General features: G+C 44.7%; 1 protein-coding gene across 4 annotated transcripts in view; it reads right to left on the reverse strand.

Annotated features, from left to right (window-relative positions):
• Positions 1-4,122: 4,122 nt before the first annotated feature.
• The window catches only part of sypl2a (synaptophysin-like 2a), a 38,760-nt gene continuing 20,364 nt past the window's right edge, over positions 4,123-22,518 (reverse strand). For all 4 annotated transcript variants that reach the window (XM_082534107.1, XM_082534109.1, XM_082534108.1 and 1 more), the window contains 3 exons: positions 18,226-18,424; positions 17,791-17,961; positions 4,123-4,738 (listed from right to left, as the gene is read on the reverse strand). In XM_082534107.1, coding sequence (XP_082390233.1) covers positions 4,613-4,738; positions 17,791-17,961; positions 18,226-18,424 — 496 coding nt within the window. In that variant the 3' untranslated portion in view covers positions 4,123-4,612. The remainder of the gene's footprint in view (positions 4,739-17,790; positions 17,962-18,225; positions 18,425-22,518) is intronic.

A 22,518-nucleotide genomic window follows, 5' to 3' on the forward strand; every position in this document is an offset into this window, starting at 1 on the left:
TTCAAAGATTCTGTACTGCAGCTTTAAATGTTTTCCAAAAGCACACACACACTTATCAGTGTTTCTCACACTTCTTACAGTGTGGACCAGCTGAGAAAAGGTCAAGCTCTCCCAAGCACCACCATGAAAGCATGAAACCCATAAATCTTACAACACAAAATTAGCATCTGCAGTAAAGATGTTTTCATACATGCTACCACAGGCAGAGTTGGCTCCATTTTTTAAATGAATATTTTGTAATAATTTATTCTGTTTTTGGAGTGTATTTTTATGTGTCTGTATTATATTAAACACACATTAAAAGTGAATCTCTGTCCAAAAAATACAGTCAGTTTACTTCTTACTCACTGTGAGCATCGTTCATTATTCTCCCAGTAATGAAGGTTAGCATATGTATTTATTTATTCCAATCCATTCTTCTTTGGCAGCATTTAAATAACCTTGATCAGATTTGATGGTTTTGTTACAGACTTTTCAAAAAAGTCACAAATGTACAAAACAGTGATGTCATGTTTTGTGACGAGGACCCAGGCACAGAGAGACTTGATGAATTTAAGAATCTTATGATTTAATAAAGAAATTTGCAGACTTGCACAGAGATGGTAAAGTTATGATGACTGATGACGGAGATGAAGACAGCAGACGATGAGGACAGGGAGGAGCAGGGGTTTAAATGCACTGAGGAGACAGTCAGAGGGAACTCGGGACAACATTTAAGGACGCAGGGACTGACAGAGACGGGTTTATCTTGGCTGGCTGGGCAGCTCTCTGGGTGCTCAGCACCCACAAAGCTCTGATCCTAGAATCGCCCCTGGGTTGTACACGTTGTCATTAACGTGGCTTCACGCCACATCAGCCGCTTTGCTCGCTACAACACCGGTGTGGGCGCATGAGGACGCTGTCATAGCCTGTCAGCGACGTTGATTGGCTGCGTATATACGAATGTGAATGGCATCATTGGCTGGACTGTGGGATAAGGTGGCATGGTTCTGATCCCATACTGGAGCAGCCAGTCACTGACTCACACTGCAGGACAGAGCTGTTCAAGTATTCACGTTAATTGCAGGTTCGATTTTTGCAGCTTGGAGGGACCATGGTGGTGACAGAGTGGGAGGCCCACACTCTGCTAATATCAGATCTGCACAAACACTCGGACGTTTGAAATCATTACTAACGGCGCGTTTTTATGGCCTGGCTTTTAGCACGCGTTGACACAAACATTTCGCTTTTAACAGTCTTAGTTGTTGTTTTTATTGAGGTTCTATATTTTACTGCATCATTGTTGTGCATTTTATTATAGTGGCCTTTTACATTGACAAGCACGTTGTGCAGCATGGCCTGTTGTGCTGTATAAATACACTTGAGCTTGAATGTGTGAGTGGCAGCACGGGTCCATCTGTACTGCAGGTGGTCCGGCTGGCAGCGCAGACGGCTTCTGCTGCGCTCCTGCAACACTCACAGGAGGCTAATAACACAGAGCCGGCAGACTACAACTGTAATAAGATTCTGGACCTTCTAGGGTCTACACTGGAAGTTCAAAGTGGTCTTCAGGGAATGGTATGACTCCTCCTGTGCATCTCCCCCGTTTCTGTCCCTGCCCTTTGTTTCCCCTGTCTCTGTGGTGACCTACTTTACAGAGACAGGATCCTCCTGGGAGCTCAGATTCTCCTGGACACACCTGAATCAATCTGACAATCAGCTGTCTGCCATTTAAGCTGGTCCTGACGTTCAGTTAGTCACCGCTGAGTTGTCTCCCTCCTCCTCCTCAGTGTAAGAAGCCCTGACTGTGGCACTGATGAGACCCTTACACGGCTCCATCCACCGGCTCACTCTGCTGTCAGAGGCGGCTGAGGTTTTTTAACATCTGTCCCACAATAGGATTTTCTATGAGTCTGCTGTAGCCAGTGCCATCTTCTATGCTGTTGCATGCTGGGACAGCAGGTTAACAGCTGTGCATGAACTGATGCACAAGACCAGTAACGTAGTGGGGACGGAGCTGGACTTAGGGTGGTGTCTGAGAGGCGGATGTTGTCCAAGATAAAGACAATGCTGGACAACAGCTCTCACCCACTCCATGACGTGCTGGCCAGTCACAGGAGCACGCTCAGTGGGGGACTGAGATTACCCATGATGCACCACTGAACGAGACAGGAGATCATGCCTGCCGTGGACATGGCTGCACCACTCCTCCACTGAATGCACTGCAAACGCTGATCGTGACACCGCTACCTGCACATCCTCTGCAGAGGAAATAAAGTACAGTTTGATAAGAGGGGCACCTCAGTGCCAGCATACATACTTAGCACTGTAATATGCATGTGTAATATACGGGGATGTTTACTGTTCTTACTGAGACAGCAGGGTGGAGCTTCTGCAGCAGCACAGGCTGCTTGGAGGATCTTTTAATAGAACTTACAGGTGGCGTCAACACCTGAAATACAAACGTGGACACGAACAGACGACATCATGAAGCACCAGGAAGCCCTGAACTGAAGCACAGACCAGAGGAAGAGCAAAGATGTGCTAAAATGTGAGTAACCAAAGCAGGCAGAAGTACCTCCGCTTATATCCACCTGCTGACAAACACTACGACCTCTGAGCCAACTGGAGGCCACAAAAAAGCTTTTTGTTTGTGAAAGAATCATTTGAAAGACAGGATGTTTCTAACCTTAGACACACTGCAAAAATGGAACAAAGCAGTGCTCTACAGTGCTTTCATATGCACACTGTTACAGGCTAGCGCTGGTCGTTGCACACTGCGCCTAGGCCTGGTTTGTCCAGACGAGCAGGGCACGTGATCAGTGATGTCCCGGCTCCATTTGGTGCATCGCTGCTTCTGTGCCTGATTCAGTGGTCTAAGGAAGTGAATCATGGGTCAGATCTTTGGTGAACCAGTCTGTGACATACTGGGAGTCATGGAAGCAGCGAGGATGTACTGCCTGCTCCTAAATCAAAAACAAATACACTAATGTGTTATTGCTTCAGCAGTGCATGAGCAACTCTAGCCCTGGAGTTTCATTATAACACGAGTTATAATGCACCTGCACATAAGCACAGGGAGGCAGGGCCTCACAGCACAGGCACACTCCCAACCTATTAAAAGAGTGTGTGCTTCATTATTCTAGGTTTTCTTCATTATGTTTACAAATGGCCAGAAGCAGAGAGCATGTTTATTGATCAAACAGACACAAAGAGCAGCTGAGGTACAGAGAAGCTGCCAGTTCAGCTCTGAGCTGATGAAGGAGCTTGTTTCAAGCTTCACATGGTGCCAAACAGGACTGTGCTGAGGAATCAGCCTTTTCACATGACAGCTCGATTGGACCAGAGTGAGCATCTGACAGGTACCATGTTTCTCCAACAACCTCCGTTTGATCTGAAGTTAGAGTCCATCCAGGTCTACCTGACTCACCGATACATAAAGCTGAATATCATCTGCACAGGAATGAAACCGCACGCTACGCCTTCGAACGCTCAGCACTGTTCCAGCTCGACTCCACCACCCACCAGTGTGTGTGGACTTCATGTTCTCACTGTGTTTGTGTGGGTTATTACCAGGTACTCCGCCTTCCCTCCACAGTCAGGTGGAGTTAGGCTGTCTCTGTGTGTTAACCCTGCATCATATTTGCAATCAGTCCATGGGCCTCTCGCCCTGTGGTAGCTCAGAGGCTCCACCCTCCACGACCCCGATAAGAAGAAGAAGAAGAAGAATGAATGGATGTCTCTGAGTGAGCTGATGCTGCCACAGGAGAAAGGAAGTGGTCCCAGCAGTGCAGCTCAGCGTGTGACTCCCATCGTCAGGAATAAATGAAACTGCCACACTTAATTCATGCTGTAATCGCTCTAATAGGATATTATGGTGGACAGCATGGAACGCTGCACTGAGGTGGAGCAGGACAAGCACAGAGATGAGTCCACTGTCAGAGAAGATCGTCTGTAACCTTCACTGAAGCCGTTTCTGTGCTGAGCTCTGAAACCTGACTGAAACTCTTCAATAAGCAGAGGATCTGTTAGCTGTTTACTCTCTCCACACTGAGAGGATGAAATCAGTTCATTCGATGTGTGTGCCAGTGTTGCACTAATACGAGCTCACCCCAGTGATACGAATGAAGGAGACAGAACATATTTCAGTCACGGCTTTTTCTCCTTTGGCATCAACACAAATTCAGCATCAACAACACAAACAGTAATCAGTGCGCTGTAATTACATCAGAGCCAAACATAAATAATGTTACTAGTGTTACATGGAGACATTTAAAGTACAGTGTAGTGTAATAGTACTGCAATGAGACAAACACAGTGTCCTGAAAAGCTCCTGGAGTCAGTGTGTAACCAGCCTGCAGTGATGCAAGGCTTCACAAACACAGCAGACTGTAGTGTGACTGTTTCAGGCAGCATGCAACAGCAGCTGCAGTGCTGAATCTCCAGAACAAATGTTGAGGGGCCCTGCTGGGAGCTGCCACCTGTGGATGTGAGCTGAGGGTCCTGACACGCTAAAGCTGGAGGGGGCTGCTACAGACCAGTGTTTCACTGGGGGGATTTCTCTACATCAGTGTGGGACATCAAGCTTTTCTTTAAGGGTGCGTGGCTGTGCTGGGGAACCCTAACTACATGATTAGGGTCCCGGGGCTCTGCCTTCCTGCATGGTGGTGGGGGGGGCAGGAACCTTGTGGAACGGAGTCTCCTTGTAAATGAACCAGCAGTTACCTGCCCACAGGATCAGGTTCAGAAAGCCAAAAATCTGCAGAAACACATGAAAACACAAGTGATGACATTCAAATGTAAAACATGAGAAAAAGAAGACAGAAAAACATTTCTGCCACATTTCAAAAGAGCCGTGAGCTAAACTGTTACCTTAAATCAAAGATGACTGAGCTGGCCTCAGTAACTACAGCTTCAACACACTCATTCACACAATATTTAAAGAGAACGTGTCGTTGTTTGGAGTTAACTTCTGCTGCAGCCTATGCAGAGGTCCAACTGTACTTAAATGGTTTTAAACATAACACATGAAATACTTCTTTACAAGTGAAAAAGTCCAAAGCAGCTTGTTTGAAGACGTTTCCATCAGCAAAGCCAGCTGAACCTTTATATTGATATAGTAAACTGGTGCAGGGGAACACAAGCGGTTTCAGTTTTACTGATAGTGAACAGACTGAAGCTGACTTTACATTTAAACCTGAACAGCTGTGATCAGCTGACCCTGCTGCTGCTGCTCTGACGTTTACTGATCTTACACAACTTCATTCAAACAAAGATGCAAACACGCTTCAGGAGTTCTCCTGGTTGGCTGAGCTAACAGCACAGCAGCTGATATGCAGCTGGATCATGAGCATCATGTCTCCATATTCTGTGCTAGCCTTTATGTAACCCAACTATAGCAGCACAGCGTTACTGTGGTCAGCTTTATATCCCACAAAGTATTTCAATAACAGAAAGGCTGCTGGATGTTTCCCACTATGAAAGAAACAAGTCCATATAGAGATGTGACCTTTAGCAGGTGCATGGTTCCTGTTCTCAGCTATCACATTCACCTCGGCATCAAACGTCGCTTCGTTAGTTCAGTCACAAGCTGCCATGCTTTCCCACCCGCTGATGACATCAGCCTTTTACAGCTGGGGGCCAAACAAACAAACAAACAAACAAACATACATGAGGATTTTCCCGGTGTAGGACTGAGACACAACCTCTCTTCTTCCTGTTCTGTCCCATCTGTCTGAGCTTTTCCATCTCTGAGTGAACTTCACACAGTTTGTGCGTTTGCTGTTAATTGTTGAACATATTAAAGTTGATATGACCGGCCACGTAAAAACAAGTTGCTGCCTTTACACGCTCTCACCTTCTGCAGGGCTCGATGAAGCACCACAAACACCACTTATGAACCTTTGCATTCATTTGAAAAACAACAACCATGGACCCAGTTTGACCAGATTCCTCTCGCTGTACATGATTACACCACTGGGACTGCCTGTGTGTTACTGCTTAGGCTCACTGGGAAACTGGTGAACACTCCCTGTTCCACAAGCTCTTACAGTTGATATGTACGGTGGCCCCTAGAGACAAAACACGTGCAAACTCCAAAACACAACGGAAGTGCTCCAGGACGCTAGGGGCAGTGTTGAGCTTTTGTTACCTAGTAACTACACAAGCCAGGAAGTACCAATGACCGGATTTGGGCTGTATCCCAATTCAGGGTTTGCAGCCTTAAAGGCCACATTTTAAGGTCGATTACATCACAGCAACATGACGAAGGGTGTCCCAATTCAAAGGCTGCTCGAAATGCGGCCCTCAAATGCATCCTTCATTTCCCTGAATTTTAAGGATGGGTCGGTGTAGACTTCATGGCCCAACATACAGTGGGGCAAAAAAGTATTTAGTCAGCCACCGATTGTGCAAGTTCCCCCACTTAAAATGATGACAGAGGTCAGTAATTTGCACCAGAGGTACACTTCAACTCTCCAGGAAAGCTCTCCAGCGAGTAGTGCGGTGCTCTGAACGGATAATTGGAGGTGAGCTTCCCTCCCTCCAAGACATCTACAGGAAGCGCTGCCTGAGGAAAGCGGGGAGGATCATCAAGGACTCCAGTCACCCCAGCCATAAACTGTTCAGACTGCTTCCATCAGGAAGGAGGTTCTGCAGCATCCGGTCCCGTACCAGCAGACTGAGAGACAGCTTCTTCCATCAGGCCATCAGACTGCTGAACACGTCATAGACACCTCAGCTTCACTACTGGAACTTTAACATTATGCACTCCATACTGTACAGTAACGCCACTGTTTTGCACATGTCTCACTCTGTATATTTTATATATTTTATATATTGTTTACTCTATTTAATTTGTAAAATGTGTACACACACACGCACACACGTAGAAAAATATTTAGTATACACATCCAGAAATGCATATACTATTATATATTGTACATATATTTATTAGTTTCAGATGTAGCCATTCTTGTATTTTGCTTGTTTACATTATTGTATTTGCACAACTCTGTTGCTTGTGAAGCTCGCACACAAGAATTTCACTCACATGTGCTGTACCAATGTACCTGCACATGTGATGTGGCAATAAAAGTGATTTGATTTCAACTGTGAGAGACAGAATGTGAAAAAAAAAAAATCCATGAATCCACATGGTAGGATTTGTAAAGAATTTATTCGTAAATCAAGGTGGAAAATAAGTATTTGGTCAATAACAAAAATACAACTCAATACTTTGTAACATAACCTTTGTTGGCAATAACAGAGGTCAAACGTTTACTATAGGTCTTTACCAGGTTTGCACACACAGTAGCAGGTATTTTGGCCCATTCCTCCATGCAGATCTTCTCGAGAGCAGTGATGTTTTGGGGCTGTCGCCGAGCAACACGGACTTTCAACTCCCGCCACAGATTTTCTATGGGGTTGAGGTCTGGAGACTGGCTAGGCCACTCCAGGACTTTCAAATGCTTCTTACGGAGCCACTCCTTTGTTGCCCGGGCGGTGTGTTTTGGATCATTGTCATGTTGGAAGACCCAGCCTCGTTTCATCTTCAAAGTTCTCACTGATGGAAGGAGGTTTTGGCTCAAAATCTCACGATACGTGGCCCCATTCATTCTGTCCTTAACACGGATCAGTCGTCCTGTCCCCTTGGCAGAAAAACAGCCCCATAGCATGATGTTTCCACCCCCATGCTTCACAGTAGGTATGGTGTTCTTGGGATGCAACTCAGTATTCTTCGTCCTCCAAACACGACGAGTTGAGTTTATACCAAAAAGTTCTACTTTGGTTTCATCTGACCACATGACATTCTCCCAATCCTCTGCTGTATCATCCATGTGCTCTCTGGCAAACTTCAGACGGGCCTGGACATGCACTGGCTTCAGCAGCGGAACACGTCTGGCACTGCGGGATTTGATTCCCTGCCGTTGTAGTGTGTTACTGATGGTGACCTTTGTTACTTTGGTCCCAGCTCTCTGCAGGTCATTCACCAGGTCCCCCCGTGTGGTTCTGGGATCTTTGCTCACCGTTCTCATGATCATTTTGACCCCACGGGATGAGATCTTGCGTGGAGCCCCAGATCGAGGGAGATTATCAGTGGTCTTGTATGTCTTCCATTTTCTGATGATTGCTCCCACAGTTGATTTTTTCACACCAAGCTGCTTGCCTATTGTAGATTCACTCTTCCCAGTCTGGTGCAGGTCTACAATACTTTTCCTGGTGTCCTTCGAAAGCTCTTTGGTCTTGGCCATGGCGGAGTTTGGAGTCTGACTGTTTGAGGCTGTGGACAGGTGTCTTTTATACAGATGATGAGTTCAAACAGGTGCCATTCATACAGGTAACGAGTGGGGGACAGAAAAGCTTCTTACAGAAGACGTTACAGGTCTGTGTGAGCCAGAGATTTTCCTTGTTTGAGGTGACCAAATACTTATTTTCCACCCTGATTTACCAATAAATTCTTTACAAATCCTACCATGTGAATTCATGGATTTTTTTTTCACATTCTGTCTCTCACAGTTGAAGTGTACCTCTGGTGCAAATTACTGACCTCTGTCATCATTTTAAGTGGGGGAACTTGCACAATCGGTGGCTGACTAAATACTTTTTTGCCCCACTGTATCCCAGACTTCATAGTGCGGCGGTGGGTGTGGATAATTTTGCGGGAAAAAAACCCACAAAAAAAACAGTGGAAGCGGAGCGGCCGAAGAGTGAACTTTCAGAAGTAAGTACTGAATATGACGTCACTTATTTATGTGCAAATGTTTAATAATGAAGAACATTAAAACATGACTGTTGGCCACATGTCAGCAAAGTTATGTGACATTAGTGATGTTTGTACTTTCAGCATTAACTTGGTTTTAAAGCCTTTACTTTTAAATATACGCCGTTCAATAGTCGACCTTAATCTGACAGAGACTCTGATGATTTATGGATAATTAAAGTCAGTCATATATCCACAAACACAACAAGCTGAAAGTCAGTGATGCTGCTCGGTTTGCAGTCCTGAACATCACGGCACAAGCAGGATTCACTGCACTGTTAATGTGAGCTGTGTTATATTGCTGCCTCTGTTCGGTGGTGTCGAGCCAAACGGACTTTAACGTGTGTTTGAACGAGCTGACGGTTCACTCGTTAAGCTGAAAGAAAGATGCTTTAATCACAGCAGTCACACATGTGTCCACTGCACCATCTGGAACTCTTCTTGTTTACACTCGTAATAACACAAACACTAAATCCTGCTTCTCTGGTGCTGTTGTGTAGCAGTGTGTACACCTGAGACTGTCACCTGTCTGTCCTGCACTCTCTCTCTGTTTCTTTCTCTCTGATTGTGGAATAAAAGTATGAACATGTGTTTATAAGTTACACTTGTGTTTGAATCCTGCAGCTTATCACACATTTGATTTCCATGTGTGACGACTGCAAGTGTCCAGAGTGAGGACAGACTGAGGGACCCACTGCTGCACATCATCTGTGAGGCTTTGCAGCCCTGATGATCCACCAGGACAAACTCAGCAGTGTGTGAGGAAGAGGAGGAGGAAGAGCCAGCAGCAGCTGACAGATGGAGAGAATAGACAGACTGTTCCCTGTTTGTGAAGGACTGCTAGGAAAGTTTAACATAACTGTCTGTGCTGAATCAGTCTTATTAGGTAGTGTTCAAATAATGTTATCATCCCAGTGTTTCCAGTGTGGGAGAAAGTACTCAGGGCCTTCAAGTTACACACTATGAAAGGCAGCAACAAGTTTAATGTTCAGAAACCTAAAGTCTGTATCAGCAGCAGAATGGAGCTAAAATAAATGTTGGTTTCAGTTCTATGAAGCTTTGAGTATTTTGGATCAGTAGCTGCTGTGTTTGTTGCATCATGTTGCTGTAACTGTTTATATGCTTTATATATTCTGAGCTAAGTTGATCTATAGTGTTACATCATATTCTATAAGGATGTTATGTGTTTGTAGACTTTCTGCCCAGTTTGACCCATTTAGCAGACGTCAGCCTGTTTAAGGCTCTGATATCTATTCTGTGTGACTTACAGCAGTTATGACATGGTCTGATTTTCTCACCCAATAAAGGAATATTTCATATATCAGTCTACTCTTCATTCTATCAGACACAGTTATCACAGCTCCTACATTTGCTTTTTACACATATATGTAAGCACTGAGCCAAATTTAGTACCAACATATTAAAAGAACAATATTTGTCTCTTATATATAACACATCTGTATATACACTGTCACAGATACTTGAGTGAAGATTTAAGGTGACAGGAAATATAAATAACTGCAACTTGAGTCTTTACTGAAGCTCAGTGTTTGACACAGAGTTCTAGCTCACTGCTGTAATAGCTAACAATGTTAATAACTATAATATTGTCCATATTATATTTACATTACCACAGTGAGATGACTTTAGTCTCATGAACAACATCAGCTAATCTTAAATGAGTGTTCAGCACAGAAATGAAGCCCAACACTCATGTTCACAGTCCTGTGGTCTCAGCCTCAGATAACTAATCACACAGAGCTCGTGTAGAAACAAACAAATGAACAAAATCTGTTCTCCTTCATTAATGTCAACCACAGTTGTATGACACGTTTCCAGCGGTTAGTATCACGGTTGCTAGACCGTCCCACACAGCCCATGTGTTTGCAACCAACTTGCCGTTTATTTTGCAAATCGAGCTCAACACTGCCCCTAGAGTCCTGGAGCACTTCCGTTGTGTTTTGGAGTTTGTACATGCTTTGTCTCTAGGGGCCACCGTAGATATCAAACTGAACGAGGTAGTGAGGACCGTGTGCACAGCTGTTCATTCAGTCACTATGAAAGAAAGTCAGAGGTCCCTGGAGATCCTGAGAACCTGCATCAGTCCCTCACGACAGGTTAATGAACTCTCAGGTGAGCTCAAAGGAGCACTGAGCCGTAAACTGGGCAATGAGGATGTCATTATTAACAGCAGCAGCAGCATGCTGTGGTCTTCTTTAAACAGCTGGAGGACCCCTGGTGTCAGACAGAATGAGCTCTGAGCCTCAGGCTCTTCCAAGGCTGGATACACAGAGACAGCACAGCACTGGGATCCATTCAGGTGTCTGGATATCAGCCTGAAACACCATCCCACCATGGGACAGTCTGTTTCTCCTGCCACAGGTTTAAGCAGGTACTCAAGGGTACAAACAGCTGTGTAACCTCATCAATCCAGTAACTCTGTCATCTTAAAAACATCCTGGATGGCTTGGGCCACGACTCTGTAGTGCTCAGCTTGTGTTTAATGTGGAGCCACAGACACAGTGGATGCAGCACGAGTTTCTCTAGTGTCCAAAACAGCAGCACCTTTTACTGGAAGTGCCGTAAGAGGCTGTAGCTGGTGGTCTGTTCCAGAAGCTTCAACGTGAAGACCAGCTGCCTTTTTTTAAACAGAAAAATCTACAGTAAATGGTAAATGGCCTGTATTTGTACAGCACTTTACTAGTCCCTAAGGACCCCAAAGCACTTTAATCAACCTGTCATCCACCCATTCACACACACATTCACACACTGGTGATGGCAGCTACAGTGTAGCCACCCTGGGGCGCACTGACAGAGGCGAGGCTGCCGGACACTGGCGCCACCGGGCCCTCTGACCACCACCAGTAGGCAACGGGTGAAGCGTCTCGCCCAAGGACACAACGACCGAGACTGTCCGAGCCGGGGCTCGAACCGGCAACCTTCGATTACAGGACGAACTCCCAACTCTTGAGCTACGATCGTAAAGTTAAAGGATCTGTTATGCAGCACGTTTCTACTCTAGCTGAACACCCATTCATCCGTTCACACCAGCACATGTTTCTCACATTAACACTGCAGCCACGAGGAAGCATCGCGGAGCAACAGGTTAGGCTCGCAGGCTGGAGGAGCCGAGGACAACTCGCTCTATCCGGGGCTACAGTCGCCCCAACATGACATGGATGCAGGTGAACTGACCGGCAGCCTGCTGAAGAACAAAGACTGACTGGCTGCTGCAGTGATGAGGCGAGTCTGAGGGTCACACACTGACAGAAACACAAGACCTAACAAAGTTCACGGCTGTGGAACGCCACTGACGGCATGTTGTGTCTCCTTCACTGATTTCTCAGTGCAGTAAATGGAAACTGCTTCTTACATGTGCGGCGTCATGTTTGTGTAACAAATCTGTGTGACAAACAAAGGACGGATGAAGGGGGCAATCCTTTTTCTGTGCGAAAGCCTGACACGAAGCAGAGGACCGGCTTGTAGCACCTGCTTTCCATTTGATTTAGTTTTCATGGGATTGTAACTTATTTTTCAATTCAAGGACATTTCTTCCTTAAAATATTTGATGTCATGTAAACACAACTTTCTTTAAAAGCAAACAAGCAAATACTGCGTGCAGCTACATTAACATGTGTAAGAAGGAAACCAGTGAGCGCTTCCTTTGTGCTGTTGTTGTCTGGACGTTTTGATCTCATTACTCGACACAGTGATGCTTGGAGCTGTTGACTGTTCAGTGACAGATGAAGCCCTGAAGTATGTCAGCCTTGTATCGACCGCTCAAAGCTGGAGAACAACTTTCCCACTGTTCTGTTGTAAATGTGTCAGTCTCGCTGCTCTCTGAAAGAGCTTCCATGGTCTCACGCCTTTTCTTTATTTTTTGCAAACCCTCGGCCTGCTCAGTGGGCTTCGTGATGTCGTCACCTGACATGGTTTCACCTCACAGGTGAGCCTGTCAGGGCTCATTTGTTGCCTTCGTAATGGAGTTGGGACCATCAGTTGTGTTGTGCAGCAGTCAGGTTGGTGCACAGCTGACAGCTCTGTTTGACAGCTGTTAGAGTTCATATTATGGCAACAACCAATCAGCTGAGTAAAGAGAAACAGCAGCATTACTGTAAGAACTGAAGGTCAGTCAGGCTGTAAAACTGCTAAAACTTGGAATGTGTCCCCGAGTGCAGTCGCAGAAACCATGAAGCACCACGATGAGACTGTCCCACACGAGGACGCCCCAGGACAGGAAGACCCAGAGTCCCTCTGCTGCTGAGGACAGCCAAGTTAGCAGCAGCTCAGATCAGAGCCCAGATGGATGCCTCACAGAGCTCCAGCAGCAGACACATCTCTGCATGTTCAGAGCAGACTGTGAATCAGGCCTTTACGGTCAGACAGCTGCTGAGAGACCACGACTGAGGACAAGCAAAGAGCAGAGATTTGTTTGGGCCAAGAAACACAAGCAGTGGACATTAGACCATCTGTGCTTTGGTCTGATGAGTCCACAGCTGAGATCTTTGGTTCTACGCGCCGTGTCTTTGTGCAGAAAAGGTGCACGATGGTCTCTACATGCATGGTTCCCACTAGGGCTGTTCGATATAACGATATAAACATCCATCGTTTCATTTACGCTATCGTTTGTTTGGTGCTGTTGCAAAATAAACTGTTTCCAGCTGTTTTCATGTTCTGATGGTCACTGTAGCGGCTTTATTAAAGGTCTCTCTGTCTTAGATTTAATACAACCACACTACGGACGACAAGCGCCTGTTTTTATGTGTTGTTGTTAGCAACAACGACAGTAACAGCATCACGTGTCCGCTTGTTTATGTTCCACATAAACCTTTCACAATAAAGTTTAAGATCCTGTTGAGACTTTTCAAAATAAACTGAATCACATAAAAGATGCAGAGAGTTTATGGATGAGAAGTAAAAAAGACGCCAGGTGCTAAAAATAAAGCTCAGACTCAAACGTTAGAACAGGCACGCAGCACGCCGTGTAATAAATACTCACAAAGAAAACGGCGCCGTTACAACTTGTGTCTAAACATGTGTCGTTTCATGCATCGTTAAAACACTCGACTCAGCTACACGACGCACAGCTGGAAACACTTCACGCAGGTCGAGCTGCCCGAGATTCACAGCCTTTACAGAAAATGTTACATGTTTGTGATTTATATCGTTACCGGACGATGGATGTCTGATATCGGGATATGAGACTTTGGTCATATCGCACAGCCCTGGTTCCCACTGTGGAGCATGGAGGACCAGGTGTGAGGTGTGGGGGTGTTGCTGGGGACACTGTTGGGGATTTATTCCAAGCTGAAGGCAGACTGACCCAGCATGGCTACCACAGCATCCTGCAGCCACATGCCAGGACAGCACAATGACCCCAAACACACATGCAGGCTGTGTGAGGGCTGTTTGACCAAGAAGGAGAGTGATGGAGGCCTGGCCTCCACCCACTGAGATGGTTTGGGATGAGATGGATCCAACAGGTGCTCAGCATCTCTGAACTCCTTCCAGACTGTTGGAAACCACTTCAGGTGACGACCTCATGAAGCTCATGGAGAGAGAGCCAAGAGTGTGCAAAGCAGGAATGAAAGCAGAGGGCGGCTGTTAGGAAAAATCTAATCTATCTGACCACATGCAATTTTTTCCCGGTTTCAGTACAAGTCTATGAGAGACCAGTCAAAAAGCTTGGTTTTTGGCTGCAGACCTGTGCTATCAGTACAATTCTAACATAAAGACAAGATTATAGACGTTAGGTATGCTGAGAATAAAGCTAGCTTTGGTGGCAGCCTTCTTCACAAGGATCGCAGCTCTGCGTGTCTCTAACACAAGCCTGCTTTATATTTCTGTCATCCACATGCATCAGTCAGTCAGATCTCCCTGACAATGAGCATCTAGTTGGTGAAGGCAGAGTCCGTGTGAAGCACAACACATCCCAACAGGTCATTTTACACGGTGGGCCACACACAGCACACTTTCTGTCAGTGTGAAGATGAAACTGTAAGCAAAACGCTCCTTTCTGTAGTGCAAAGGAAACGTTTCAGTGTTTCATGACTTTGTGGAGTATGAATAAGAGACGGCTTCATCAGTAAACAAGCTGTAGAACACATGAACACAGCTAAAGGTGCAAAGTTTCTGCTTGTTTGTGGTTCAGAAATACAACAGCACGTTCAGACACTGAGCCATGGCTCTGTGCTACATGCACATACATGCTGATTGGCTGCACAGTGTGCCCATCAAAACAAAGTCCCGCCCCTGCCTGCATGGATTCTCAGCAGGGCTAGAGTGGGCTCCCACATGCTGACGGGCCATTACTAACTGACATAGGGAGTTATACCTTTGTACAAGTTTGACAGGCCTGCTAGAGGTCAGTGCAATGAGCTGGTGACAGCGGTGCTTCCAACACTTCACGATATAACTGCCAAGAATATTTGCTTGTCTGCTTTCACATGCATGTGCATCTTTAATCCACAGGTTGACTATGGTATCGGCCCACCATCTGCAGCTCTTCTGGGAAGGCTGTGCACGAGGTTTACCAACATGTTCATGGGAAATTTGGACAATTCTTCCAGAAGTGCACTCGTGAGGTCAGACAGTGATGTCGGCTCAAACTCATCCCAAAGGTCATCAGCACTGAGGTCAGGCTCTCTCACATTAAGCTCGCTCAGCTTTAGACACCTTGCTTTGTGCACTAGTGTGCAGTCAGGTTGGAACAGGATGATAACCCAACGTTTTCCCACAGTGTTGGGAACATGGAATTCTCCAAAGTGTCTGGGTATGCTGAAGCATTATTCTTCACACGTCTACCAAACACTTGCCACCAAACCCAGGCTCATCCATTGGACTGCCGGATGGACAAATGTGACTTGTAGCTCCAGAGAACACGTCTCCACTGCTCTAAAGTCTGGTGGTGACATGCTTTACACCACTGCATCCAACACTTTGCATTGCATTTGGTTATGTAAGACTAGGGTGCAGCTGCTCAGCCATGACTGCCAAACCCATTCCATTAAGCTCTCTATACACTGATCTCGAGCTAGTCTGCAGGCCACATGAAGCTCGGTGGCATCTGCTGACCCTGCACTGTGATTTTACCTGACCTACCGCTTTGTGGCTAAGCTGATTGGGAACCAATCGCGTCCACTTTATTATAATACCACTAACAGCTGACGGTAGCAGGGAATATTCACAGCTGGATTTGTTGCACAGGTGGCATCGTATCATACACTCCTGAGAGCGAGCCATCTCTTCACCTGTTTGAAGACTGCATGCTGCAAGAATCAGGCCACGTTTTAATACAACGTGGTTGAAGGTGCAACACCTTCATCCAATGATCTGGAAAGAGATGGTTGAATACTTTTGGCATGTACAAAGATGCTGGGGCAACCACACAGTACACCTACAGGAACTCTGTGGCCATGGTAAAAGTTCCAGGACTACATTTATTTACATTTTGAGGATATTTCTACCAGCTGTGTTTGTGCAAAGCTAACTAAACATTGTGCCATATTAATATAATCAAATGACTTTATTTCAGTCTAAATTTGATTTTAATTAATGTACTCAATGTGAACCAGTTACAGCACGTAAATAAGTACGAACCCATTCGACCCACCCTCACTATACGCCGGCTCTGTGCGGCGTCCTGCCCCACCACCTGATCTAACTCATCAGCAGCTGGTCATCAGCTGACAGCTCAGCCCCTCTCTGCACTCCAGTGTCCAGAACGTATAAATCTGGGGTGTCCTGGAGCCGTGTGCACTTAGGGACCGCCTTACGGTCAAACATGGTGTTTGTTATGGACAAACTGCGCTTTGCACACTAGTCCAGTAACAGAACACCGCCCTGGTTCAGGTCAGGCTGGCCGTTCCTCCCAGTCTCACCCTAAAGGTCTAACTGTCGTTGCCCACATGAGTGTTGAAGTCTACCAGTAGGACGACAGAGTCCCCGGGTGGAGCAGCTTCAAGCACCCCACCCTGGGACTCTAAGAAAGCTGGGTCCTCTGAGCTGTCGTCCGACGCATTTTTGTTATCATCGAATTAGACATTTTATGTGGGGGTGCATCCCTGATCTTAACGCTGAACCTAAAAATCATAGTTTCCATTTCTATTCTATTTTTTGAAGCAACCAAAATCTAAACATCTGATCTCCCAGTTTGTCAAAGACTGTGCTGGTTAATGCAGCCCCTCCCACAGGGGCCTGAGCCAGTGCTGAGCCTCTCCAGGTATGGGCTCATTCAGTTTAAGGCTCTGCATAGACTCCATTACTCGAAGACAAAACTCAATGAAACCTTTGGTAAAGTCTCTCCCCTATGTGATAAATGTGCATTTTTGAGTGGTTTTTCAAACAGTTTGCTAGGAACATCCAGCTAAACTAACCTGGCCTGTTTGCACAGCCCGCGTGCACGTCTGGTTTCATTCCCTTATCTTTGTGTAACACCTGCCTACCCAGAGTTTCTTGCTTCATTGTGTTTTCTGTTGGTTCATTCTTCCTGTGTATAAACGTTACATGAATTATAAGAAGCATCAGTGACTGGACCTGGTCCACTAGGCTGTAACAAACCATCTAAAGGTCTGAATGGCCTCCTACTCAGAGCGCCTTACAAAATTCAAACCGGAAAAACTGTGAGAGTTTGTTGTTCCACAGATCTATGGTACTGTAAGAGTCACAATCTGAAGCTCGTCTTTGTTCAGTACCATTTTTTTCTAAAACTAACATCGTGTTCAATAACACAAACAAGCACCTGCATATTTGTAGAAAAATACGAGCTATGTTGAGTTACATTTGTGACTGTTGAGAACGAGTTCATGACCTGTGGACAGGACTTACAGTTATTCAGTACACGATGCATCCTACTGCACCAGCAACGAGTTATTTAACAAACAGCTTGTTGCACATGTTTCGACATCAGCATCAGTTGAGCAAAGCCTCACGTACAAAAACAGACTTATTTTTGCTTCATATTCTTACAAGAACATGCTTTTTACATGTTTGCCGTAAACGTAGCCCTATCACTGATATCATCGATGTAAGCCTTTGTAAGCAACACTTACCACAGAGGCGTTGAGCCTGCCCATGGAAGGAAACTCTCCTGCTTTACAGCTGGTACACAACTGCACCAGGCGGTTGGGGTCAGTGGCATATTTAACGTCGGTCAGGCCTTTGCCCCAGGCCGAGGAGGACACGAGCCAGAGGAAGGCAAAGGCAGCGGTCAGCAGCAGGTCCTATCAAACACAAATGCTCACCAATGTATGCATGTATAGTTTTCAATGACACACTGATGTGGAGTTACATTTGCAGATTATAGGATGTGAACATTTTTACTTAAGCAGCATAGAGGAGGACAAAGCTTTCTCCGATGCTTACACCCATCAGCCATTAAACCCACTCCAAGATGAAGCCAGTAACACTGGTCGTCTTGTTACCATGCAGTAAACCTTCCGTCTGTAGCACCCACATGCTCACTGCTCTACAAAACGTGTACTCACTATGACGGGACCACGGCTGGTCTGCAGGTAGACGCTCCGGTAGCCCAGGTAGACTATGAGTGTGGCGGTGCAATAAAGGAAGGCAAACACACCAACACACACAAAGAACTGTGCTGAAGAGGAGAAGTCGCCCTGCAGATAGGTCTCAGTGCACGAGCCGTTACATGATGGTGGTAGACAATACGGTTTCATTGCCAACCTGAGGAAATTAGAGAGAAAGAAGGCACATTCACCCGCTGCTCCCAACACATCTGGTTTTATTATTTGACTTCAGAGAACACAGCTGCTCACCTGAGTTACTCTTCTATCCAAGGAATGCAAGAGGAAAGAAAGGATTCATCAAAAGAGACTCCGAGTAAGCCTTCAGCTCCACTCCATTACACAGTTTACAGGGACTGGAGTATGGAAACTGACAGCTTTCTTACAAGAAATTTGTCATCTGTGCAACATCTGTAAGTGTGGCCCCCTTGTTCTTTTTAAATGAGGAAACAAATGGAAACTCTCCTGATGTGATATGCTACATTGTGCTAATAGTCCTCCACTATGTCTGCTTGGGATGAACAGGCTAAGAAATGAAAGCTCTTTATTGAAATGAATAATTAAACAGCATAGAGAATGCAGCATGTTTAGGTGGAAGCTAGTGAGCCAACTTCCTGCTAACTTCTAACTCTGTTAAATGTAATAAATCCTGTTTCCATGGATGTTAAACTTCATAGTTACACCTGGTAAAGCAGCAGCGCTGATCATTTTATTACAGATGGAAGAATTTAGACAGTTTTTTTTTAATAAATTTTATTTTCAGTCACAGCAGCATGTTAACAACAAAACATTGAACATACAGTAGTTTGCTGTTCAGTATTTACAATACCCCAAAAGATAACAGAAATAGAGAAGGAAAAAACAAACAAACCAAAGAAACCCCTACAAAACAACGAAAAACAAACAACAACAAACAAATAGAAAAATAAAATGTATAAGGGACATTCAGTGTACAGTTAACTATGATAGTGATATAGAGATATGGCATCCGGTCATGATAAGGTGGTCATTTTAAATGTTTCCATGTACATCAGGAATGGCTGCCACGCCTTAAGAAATTTGGTGGTTGAACCTGCCAATGTATATCTCATCTTTTCTAAATGTAAAAACCTCATGAGCTCCGCAAGCCACTGTTCATGTGTGGGAGGAGCTTCCTGCTTCCATCTTAAAAGTATAAGGCGCCTTGCGATAAGTGAAGCAAAGGCAATAGAATTCGAAGTGATGTCTTGAGGTATCACCCCAAAGATAGCCGTTAGAGCAGAAGGCTCATATTTAACGTTATACATCTCTGACAGAGTGTTAAATATAGACACCCAATAGATATGAAGATTGGGGCATGTCCAAAAGGTATGAAGGAGCGAACCTGTTTCTGCTTTACATCTGTTACACAGAGGGTCAGCTCCTGGATAGAACTTGGCTAACTTTTCCTTGGAGATATGTAATCGGTGTAGGACCTTGAATTGAAGGAGCCCATGCCTGGCACATATCGAAGAGTGTACCCTCTGGAGAAAAGATTGCCAGAGCTCATCTGTTATAGTCATCCCAAGGTCTTTCTCCCACTGTGCTTTAAGGATGGAGAGAGAAGGAGATTGAAGATCTAATAGTATAGCATAGATTTCTTTAATCGCCCCTCTCTTATGAACGTTTATATTAATAATTTTATCCAAAGAAGTTTCCTCAGGTAGTTCCGGAAATGAAGGAAATCGACTCGTTACAAAGTGACGAATTTGTAAATAGCGGAAAAAATGTTGCCGAGGAACATTAAACTGCTTCAGGAGCTGCGTGAATGAGGCAAAAATCCCATCTACAAAAAGGTCTTTGATATTTCTAAGGCCATTACTTTCCCATATTTTAAAGGCAGAGTCCATCATGGAGGGTGGGAACATATGGTTTGAGCAGATAGGTGCTTTAATTGACATTAAGTGTAACCCCAACCTTTTCCTACATTGCACCCAGATTCTGAGCGAGTCATACAACAAAGGGTTACGTTTATAGGTGTATAGTTCTAATGGGAGAGCTGAACTCAAAGCTGATAGGCAAACTTCGCCACAATTGGATGACTCAATTTGGAGCCAAGCTGGAGTCTCTGTAGTAACATTACTCATCCAGTACAGCATATTACGAATATTTGCTGCCCAATAATAAGACTGAAAGTTTGGCAAGGCTAATCCACCCATTGGCCTAGTCCTCTGCATGAAATCTTTACGAATTCGTGGACTTTTGCCATTCCAAATAAATGCAGAGATATGCTTATTCAGTGTTATAAAATACTTATTGGGTAAGTAGCATGGGATACATTGAAATAAGTAAAGGAACTTGGGTAGTATGTTCATTTTGATAGAATTGATGCGGCCAATTAATGACAGTGGTAAATTGTTCCATCTCTGAAGATCTGTCTCAGTATTTTTAAGCAGCGCGACAAAGTTTCTTTCATAAAGATCTTTGTATGAGTGGGTAACCTTAACCCCCAGATAGGTCACATACCCTGATTTAACGCTAAATTGAAAACCTGAAAATGAAATCTTTCTGGCTATAGAGTTGACACAGAGAAGTTCACTTTTATGCAGATTCAACTTGTAACCTGAAATATTACCAAAACATTCAAAAATGGCAAGAGCACGGGGAAGAGAGCATAAAGGCTCTGACATATACAGCAGGAGGTCGTCAGCATATAAGGATATTTTGTGCTCCTGGTCACGTCTGAAGATGCCCTTAATGCAACTGTCAGCTCGCAGTTTAATCGCCAGTGGTTCAATTGATAATGCAAAAAGAAGAGGGGATAGGGGACAACCTTGTCTCGTACCACGGAGAAGTGGGAAATAAGAAGAGAATAACGAATTTGTTCTAACACGTGACATAGGTGAGGAGTAAAGTAACTGAATCCATGAAATGAAATTAGGGCCGAATCCAAATTTATGTAGAGTATAAAACAGATAATCCCACTCCACCCGGTCAAATGCCTTCTCAGCATCGAGTAATAAGGCAATTTCAGGGGTTGTAGTTGACTTGGTGTGTAATATGTTTAAAAACCTGTGCAGGTTGAAAAAACCATGCCTACCCTTCACGAAACCTGTCTGATCTGGAGAGATTAACAATGGTAGGTATTGCTCTAGCCTGAGAGCAAGTGTTTTTGACAGTATTTTTAAATCTACATTTAAGAGTGATATAGGACGATATGATGAACACTCTAATGGATCCTTATTTGGCTTCAATAGGAGTGAGATGGTCGCTTGTCGAAGCGTTAGGGGAAGACATTTTGAAACCAATGACTCAATGAGCATGTCTCGTAATAAAGGTGATAAACTTTAAAGGTCTTGAAAAATTCAACCGGATACCCATCCGGACCCGGGGGTTTGCCATTCTGCATTGAGCTAATCGCCAATTTAATTTCTTCCACTGTAATTTGCTCCTCCAATTGGCCTCTGAATGCCGAGGTTAAAGTCGGAACTGTCATTCCATCAAAAAAAGCCTCAAACAGTCCAGGCGTGTTTAAAGATTCAGAATCATAGAGACTGGAATAGAATATTTTGAAACTCTCATTTTTTTTTTGTGGTGTAGTGGTGACATGTCCAGATTTAGTCCTAATTTTAGGGATTATACGAGTTGCTTCTGATTTACGAAGCTGATGTGCTAAAATTTTAGATGCTTTTTCTCCGTGTTCATACCATCTTCCTCTAGATTTAAGAATCATAGACTGACAGCTGGGTTGAGATTAAATTAAATTCAGTTTGTAACGTTAGTCTTTGTTTATACAAAACTGGAGAGGGGGTTGTAGAGTGTTGCTCATCCAATTGCGAAATAAGGTGTATCAATTCAGAAAGACGTTTCTGTTTCTGTTTTCTAGTACAGTGGGGCAAAAAAGTATTTAGTCAGCCACCGATTGTGCAAGTTCCCCCACTTAAAATGATGACAGAGGTCAGTAATTTGCACCAGAGGTACACTTCAACTGTGAGAGACAGAATGTGAAAAAAAAAATCCATGAATTCACATGGTAGGATTTGTAAAGAATTTATTCGTAAATCAGGGTGGAAAATAAGTATTTGGTCACCTCAAACAAGGAAAATCTCTGGCTCTCACAGACCTGTAACGTCTTCTGTAAGAAGCTTTTCTGTCCCCCACTCGTTACCTGTATGAATGGCACCTGTTTGAACTCATCATCTGTATAAAAGACACCTGTCCACAGCCTCAAACAGTCAGACTCCAAACTCCGCCATGGCCAAGACCAAAGAGCTTTCGAAGGACACCAGGAAAAGT

The sequence above is a fragment of the Aulonocara stuartgranti genome (assembly GCF_965226115.1).
Source record: "Aulonocara stuartgranti genome assembly, chromosome: 5".
NCBI classification, from domain to species: Eukaryota; Metazoa; Chordata; class Actinopteri; order Cichliformes; family Cichlidae; genus Aulonocara; species Aulonocara stuartgranti.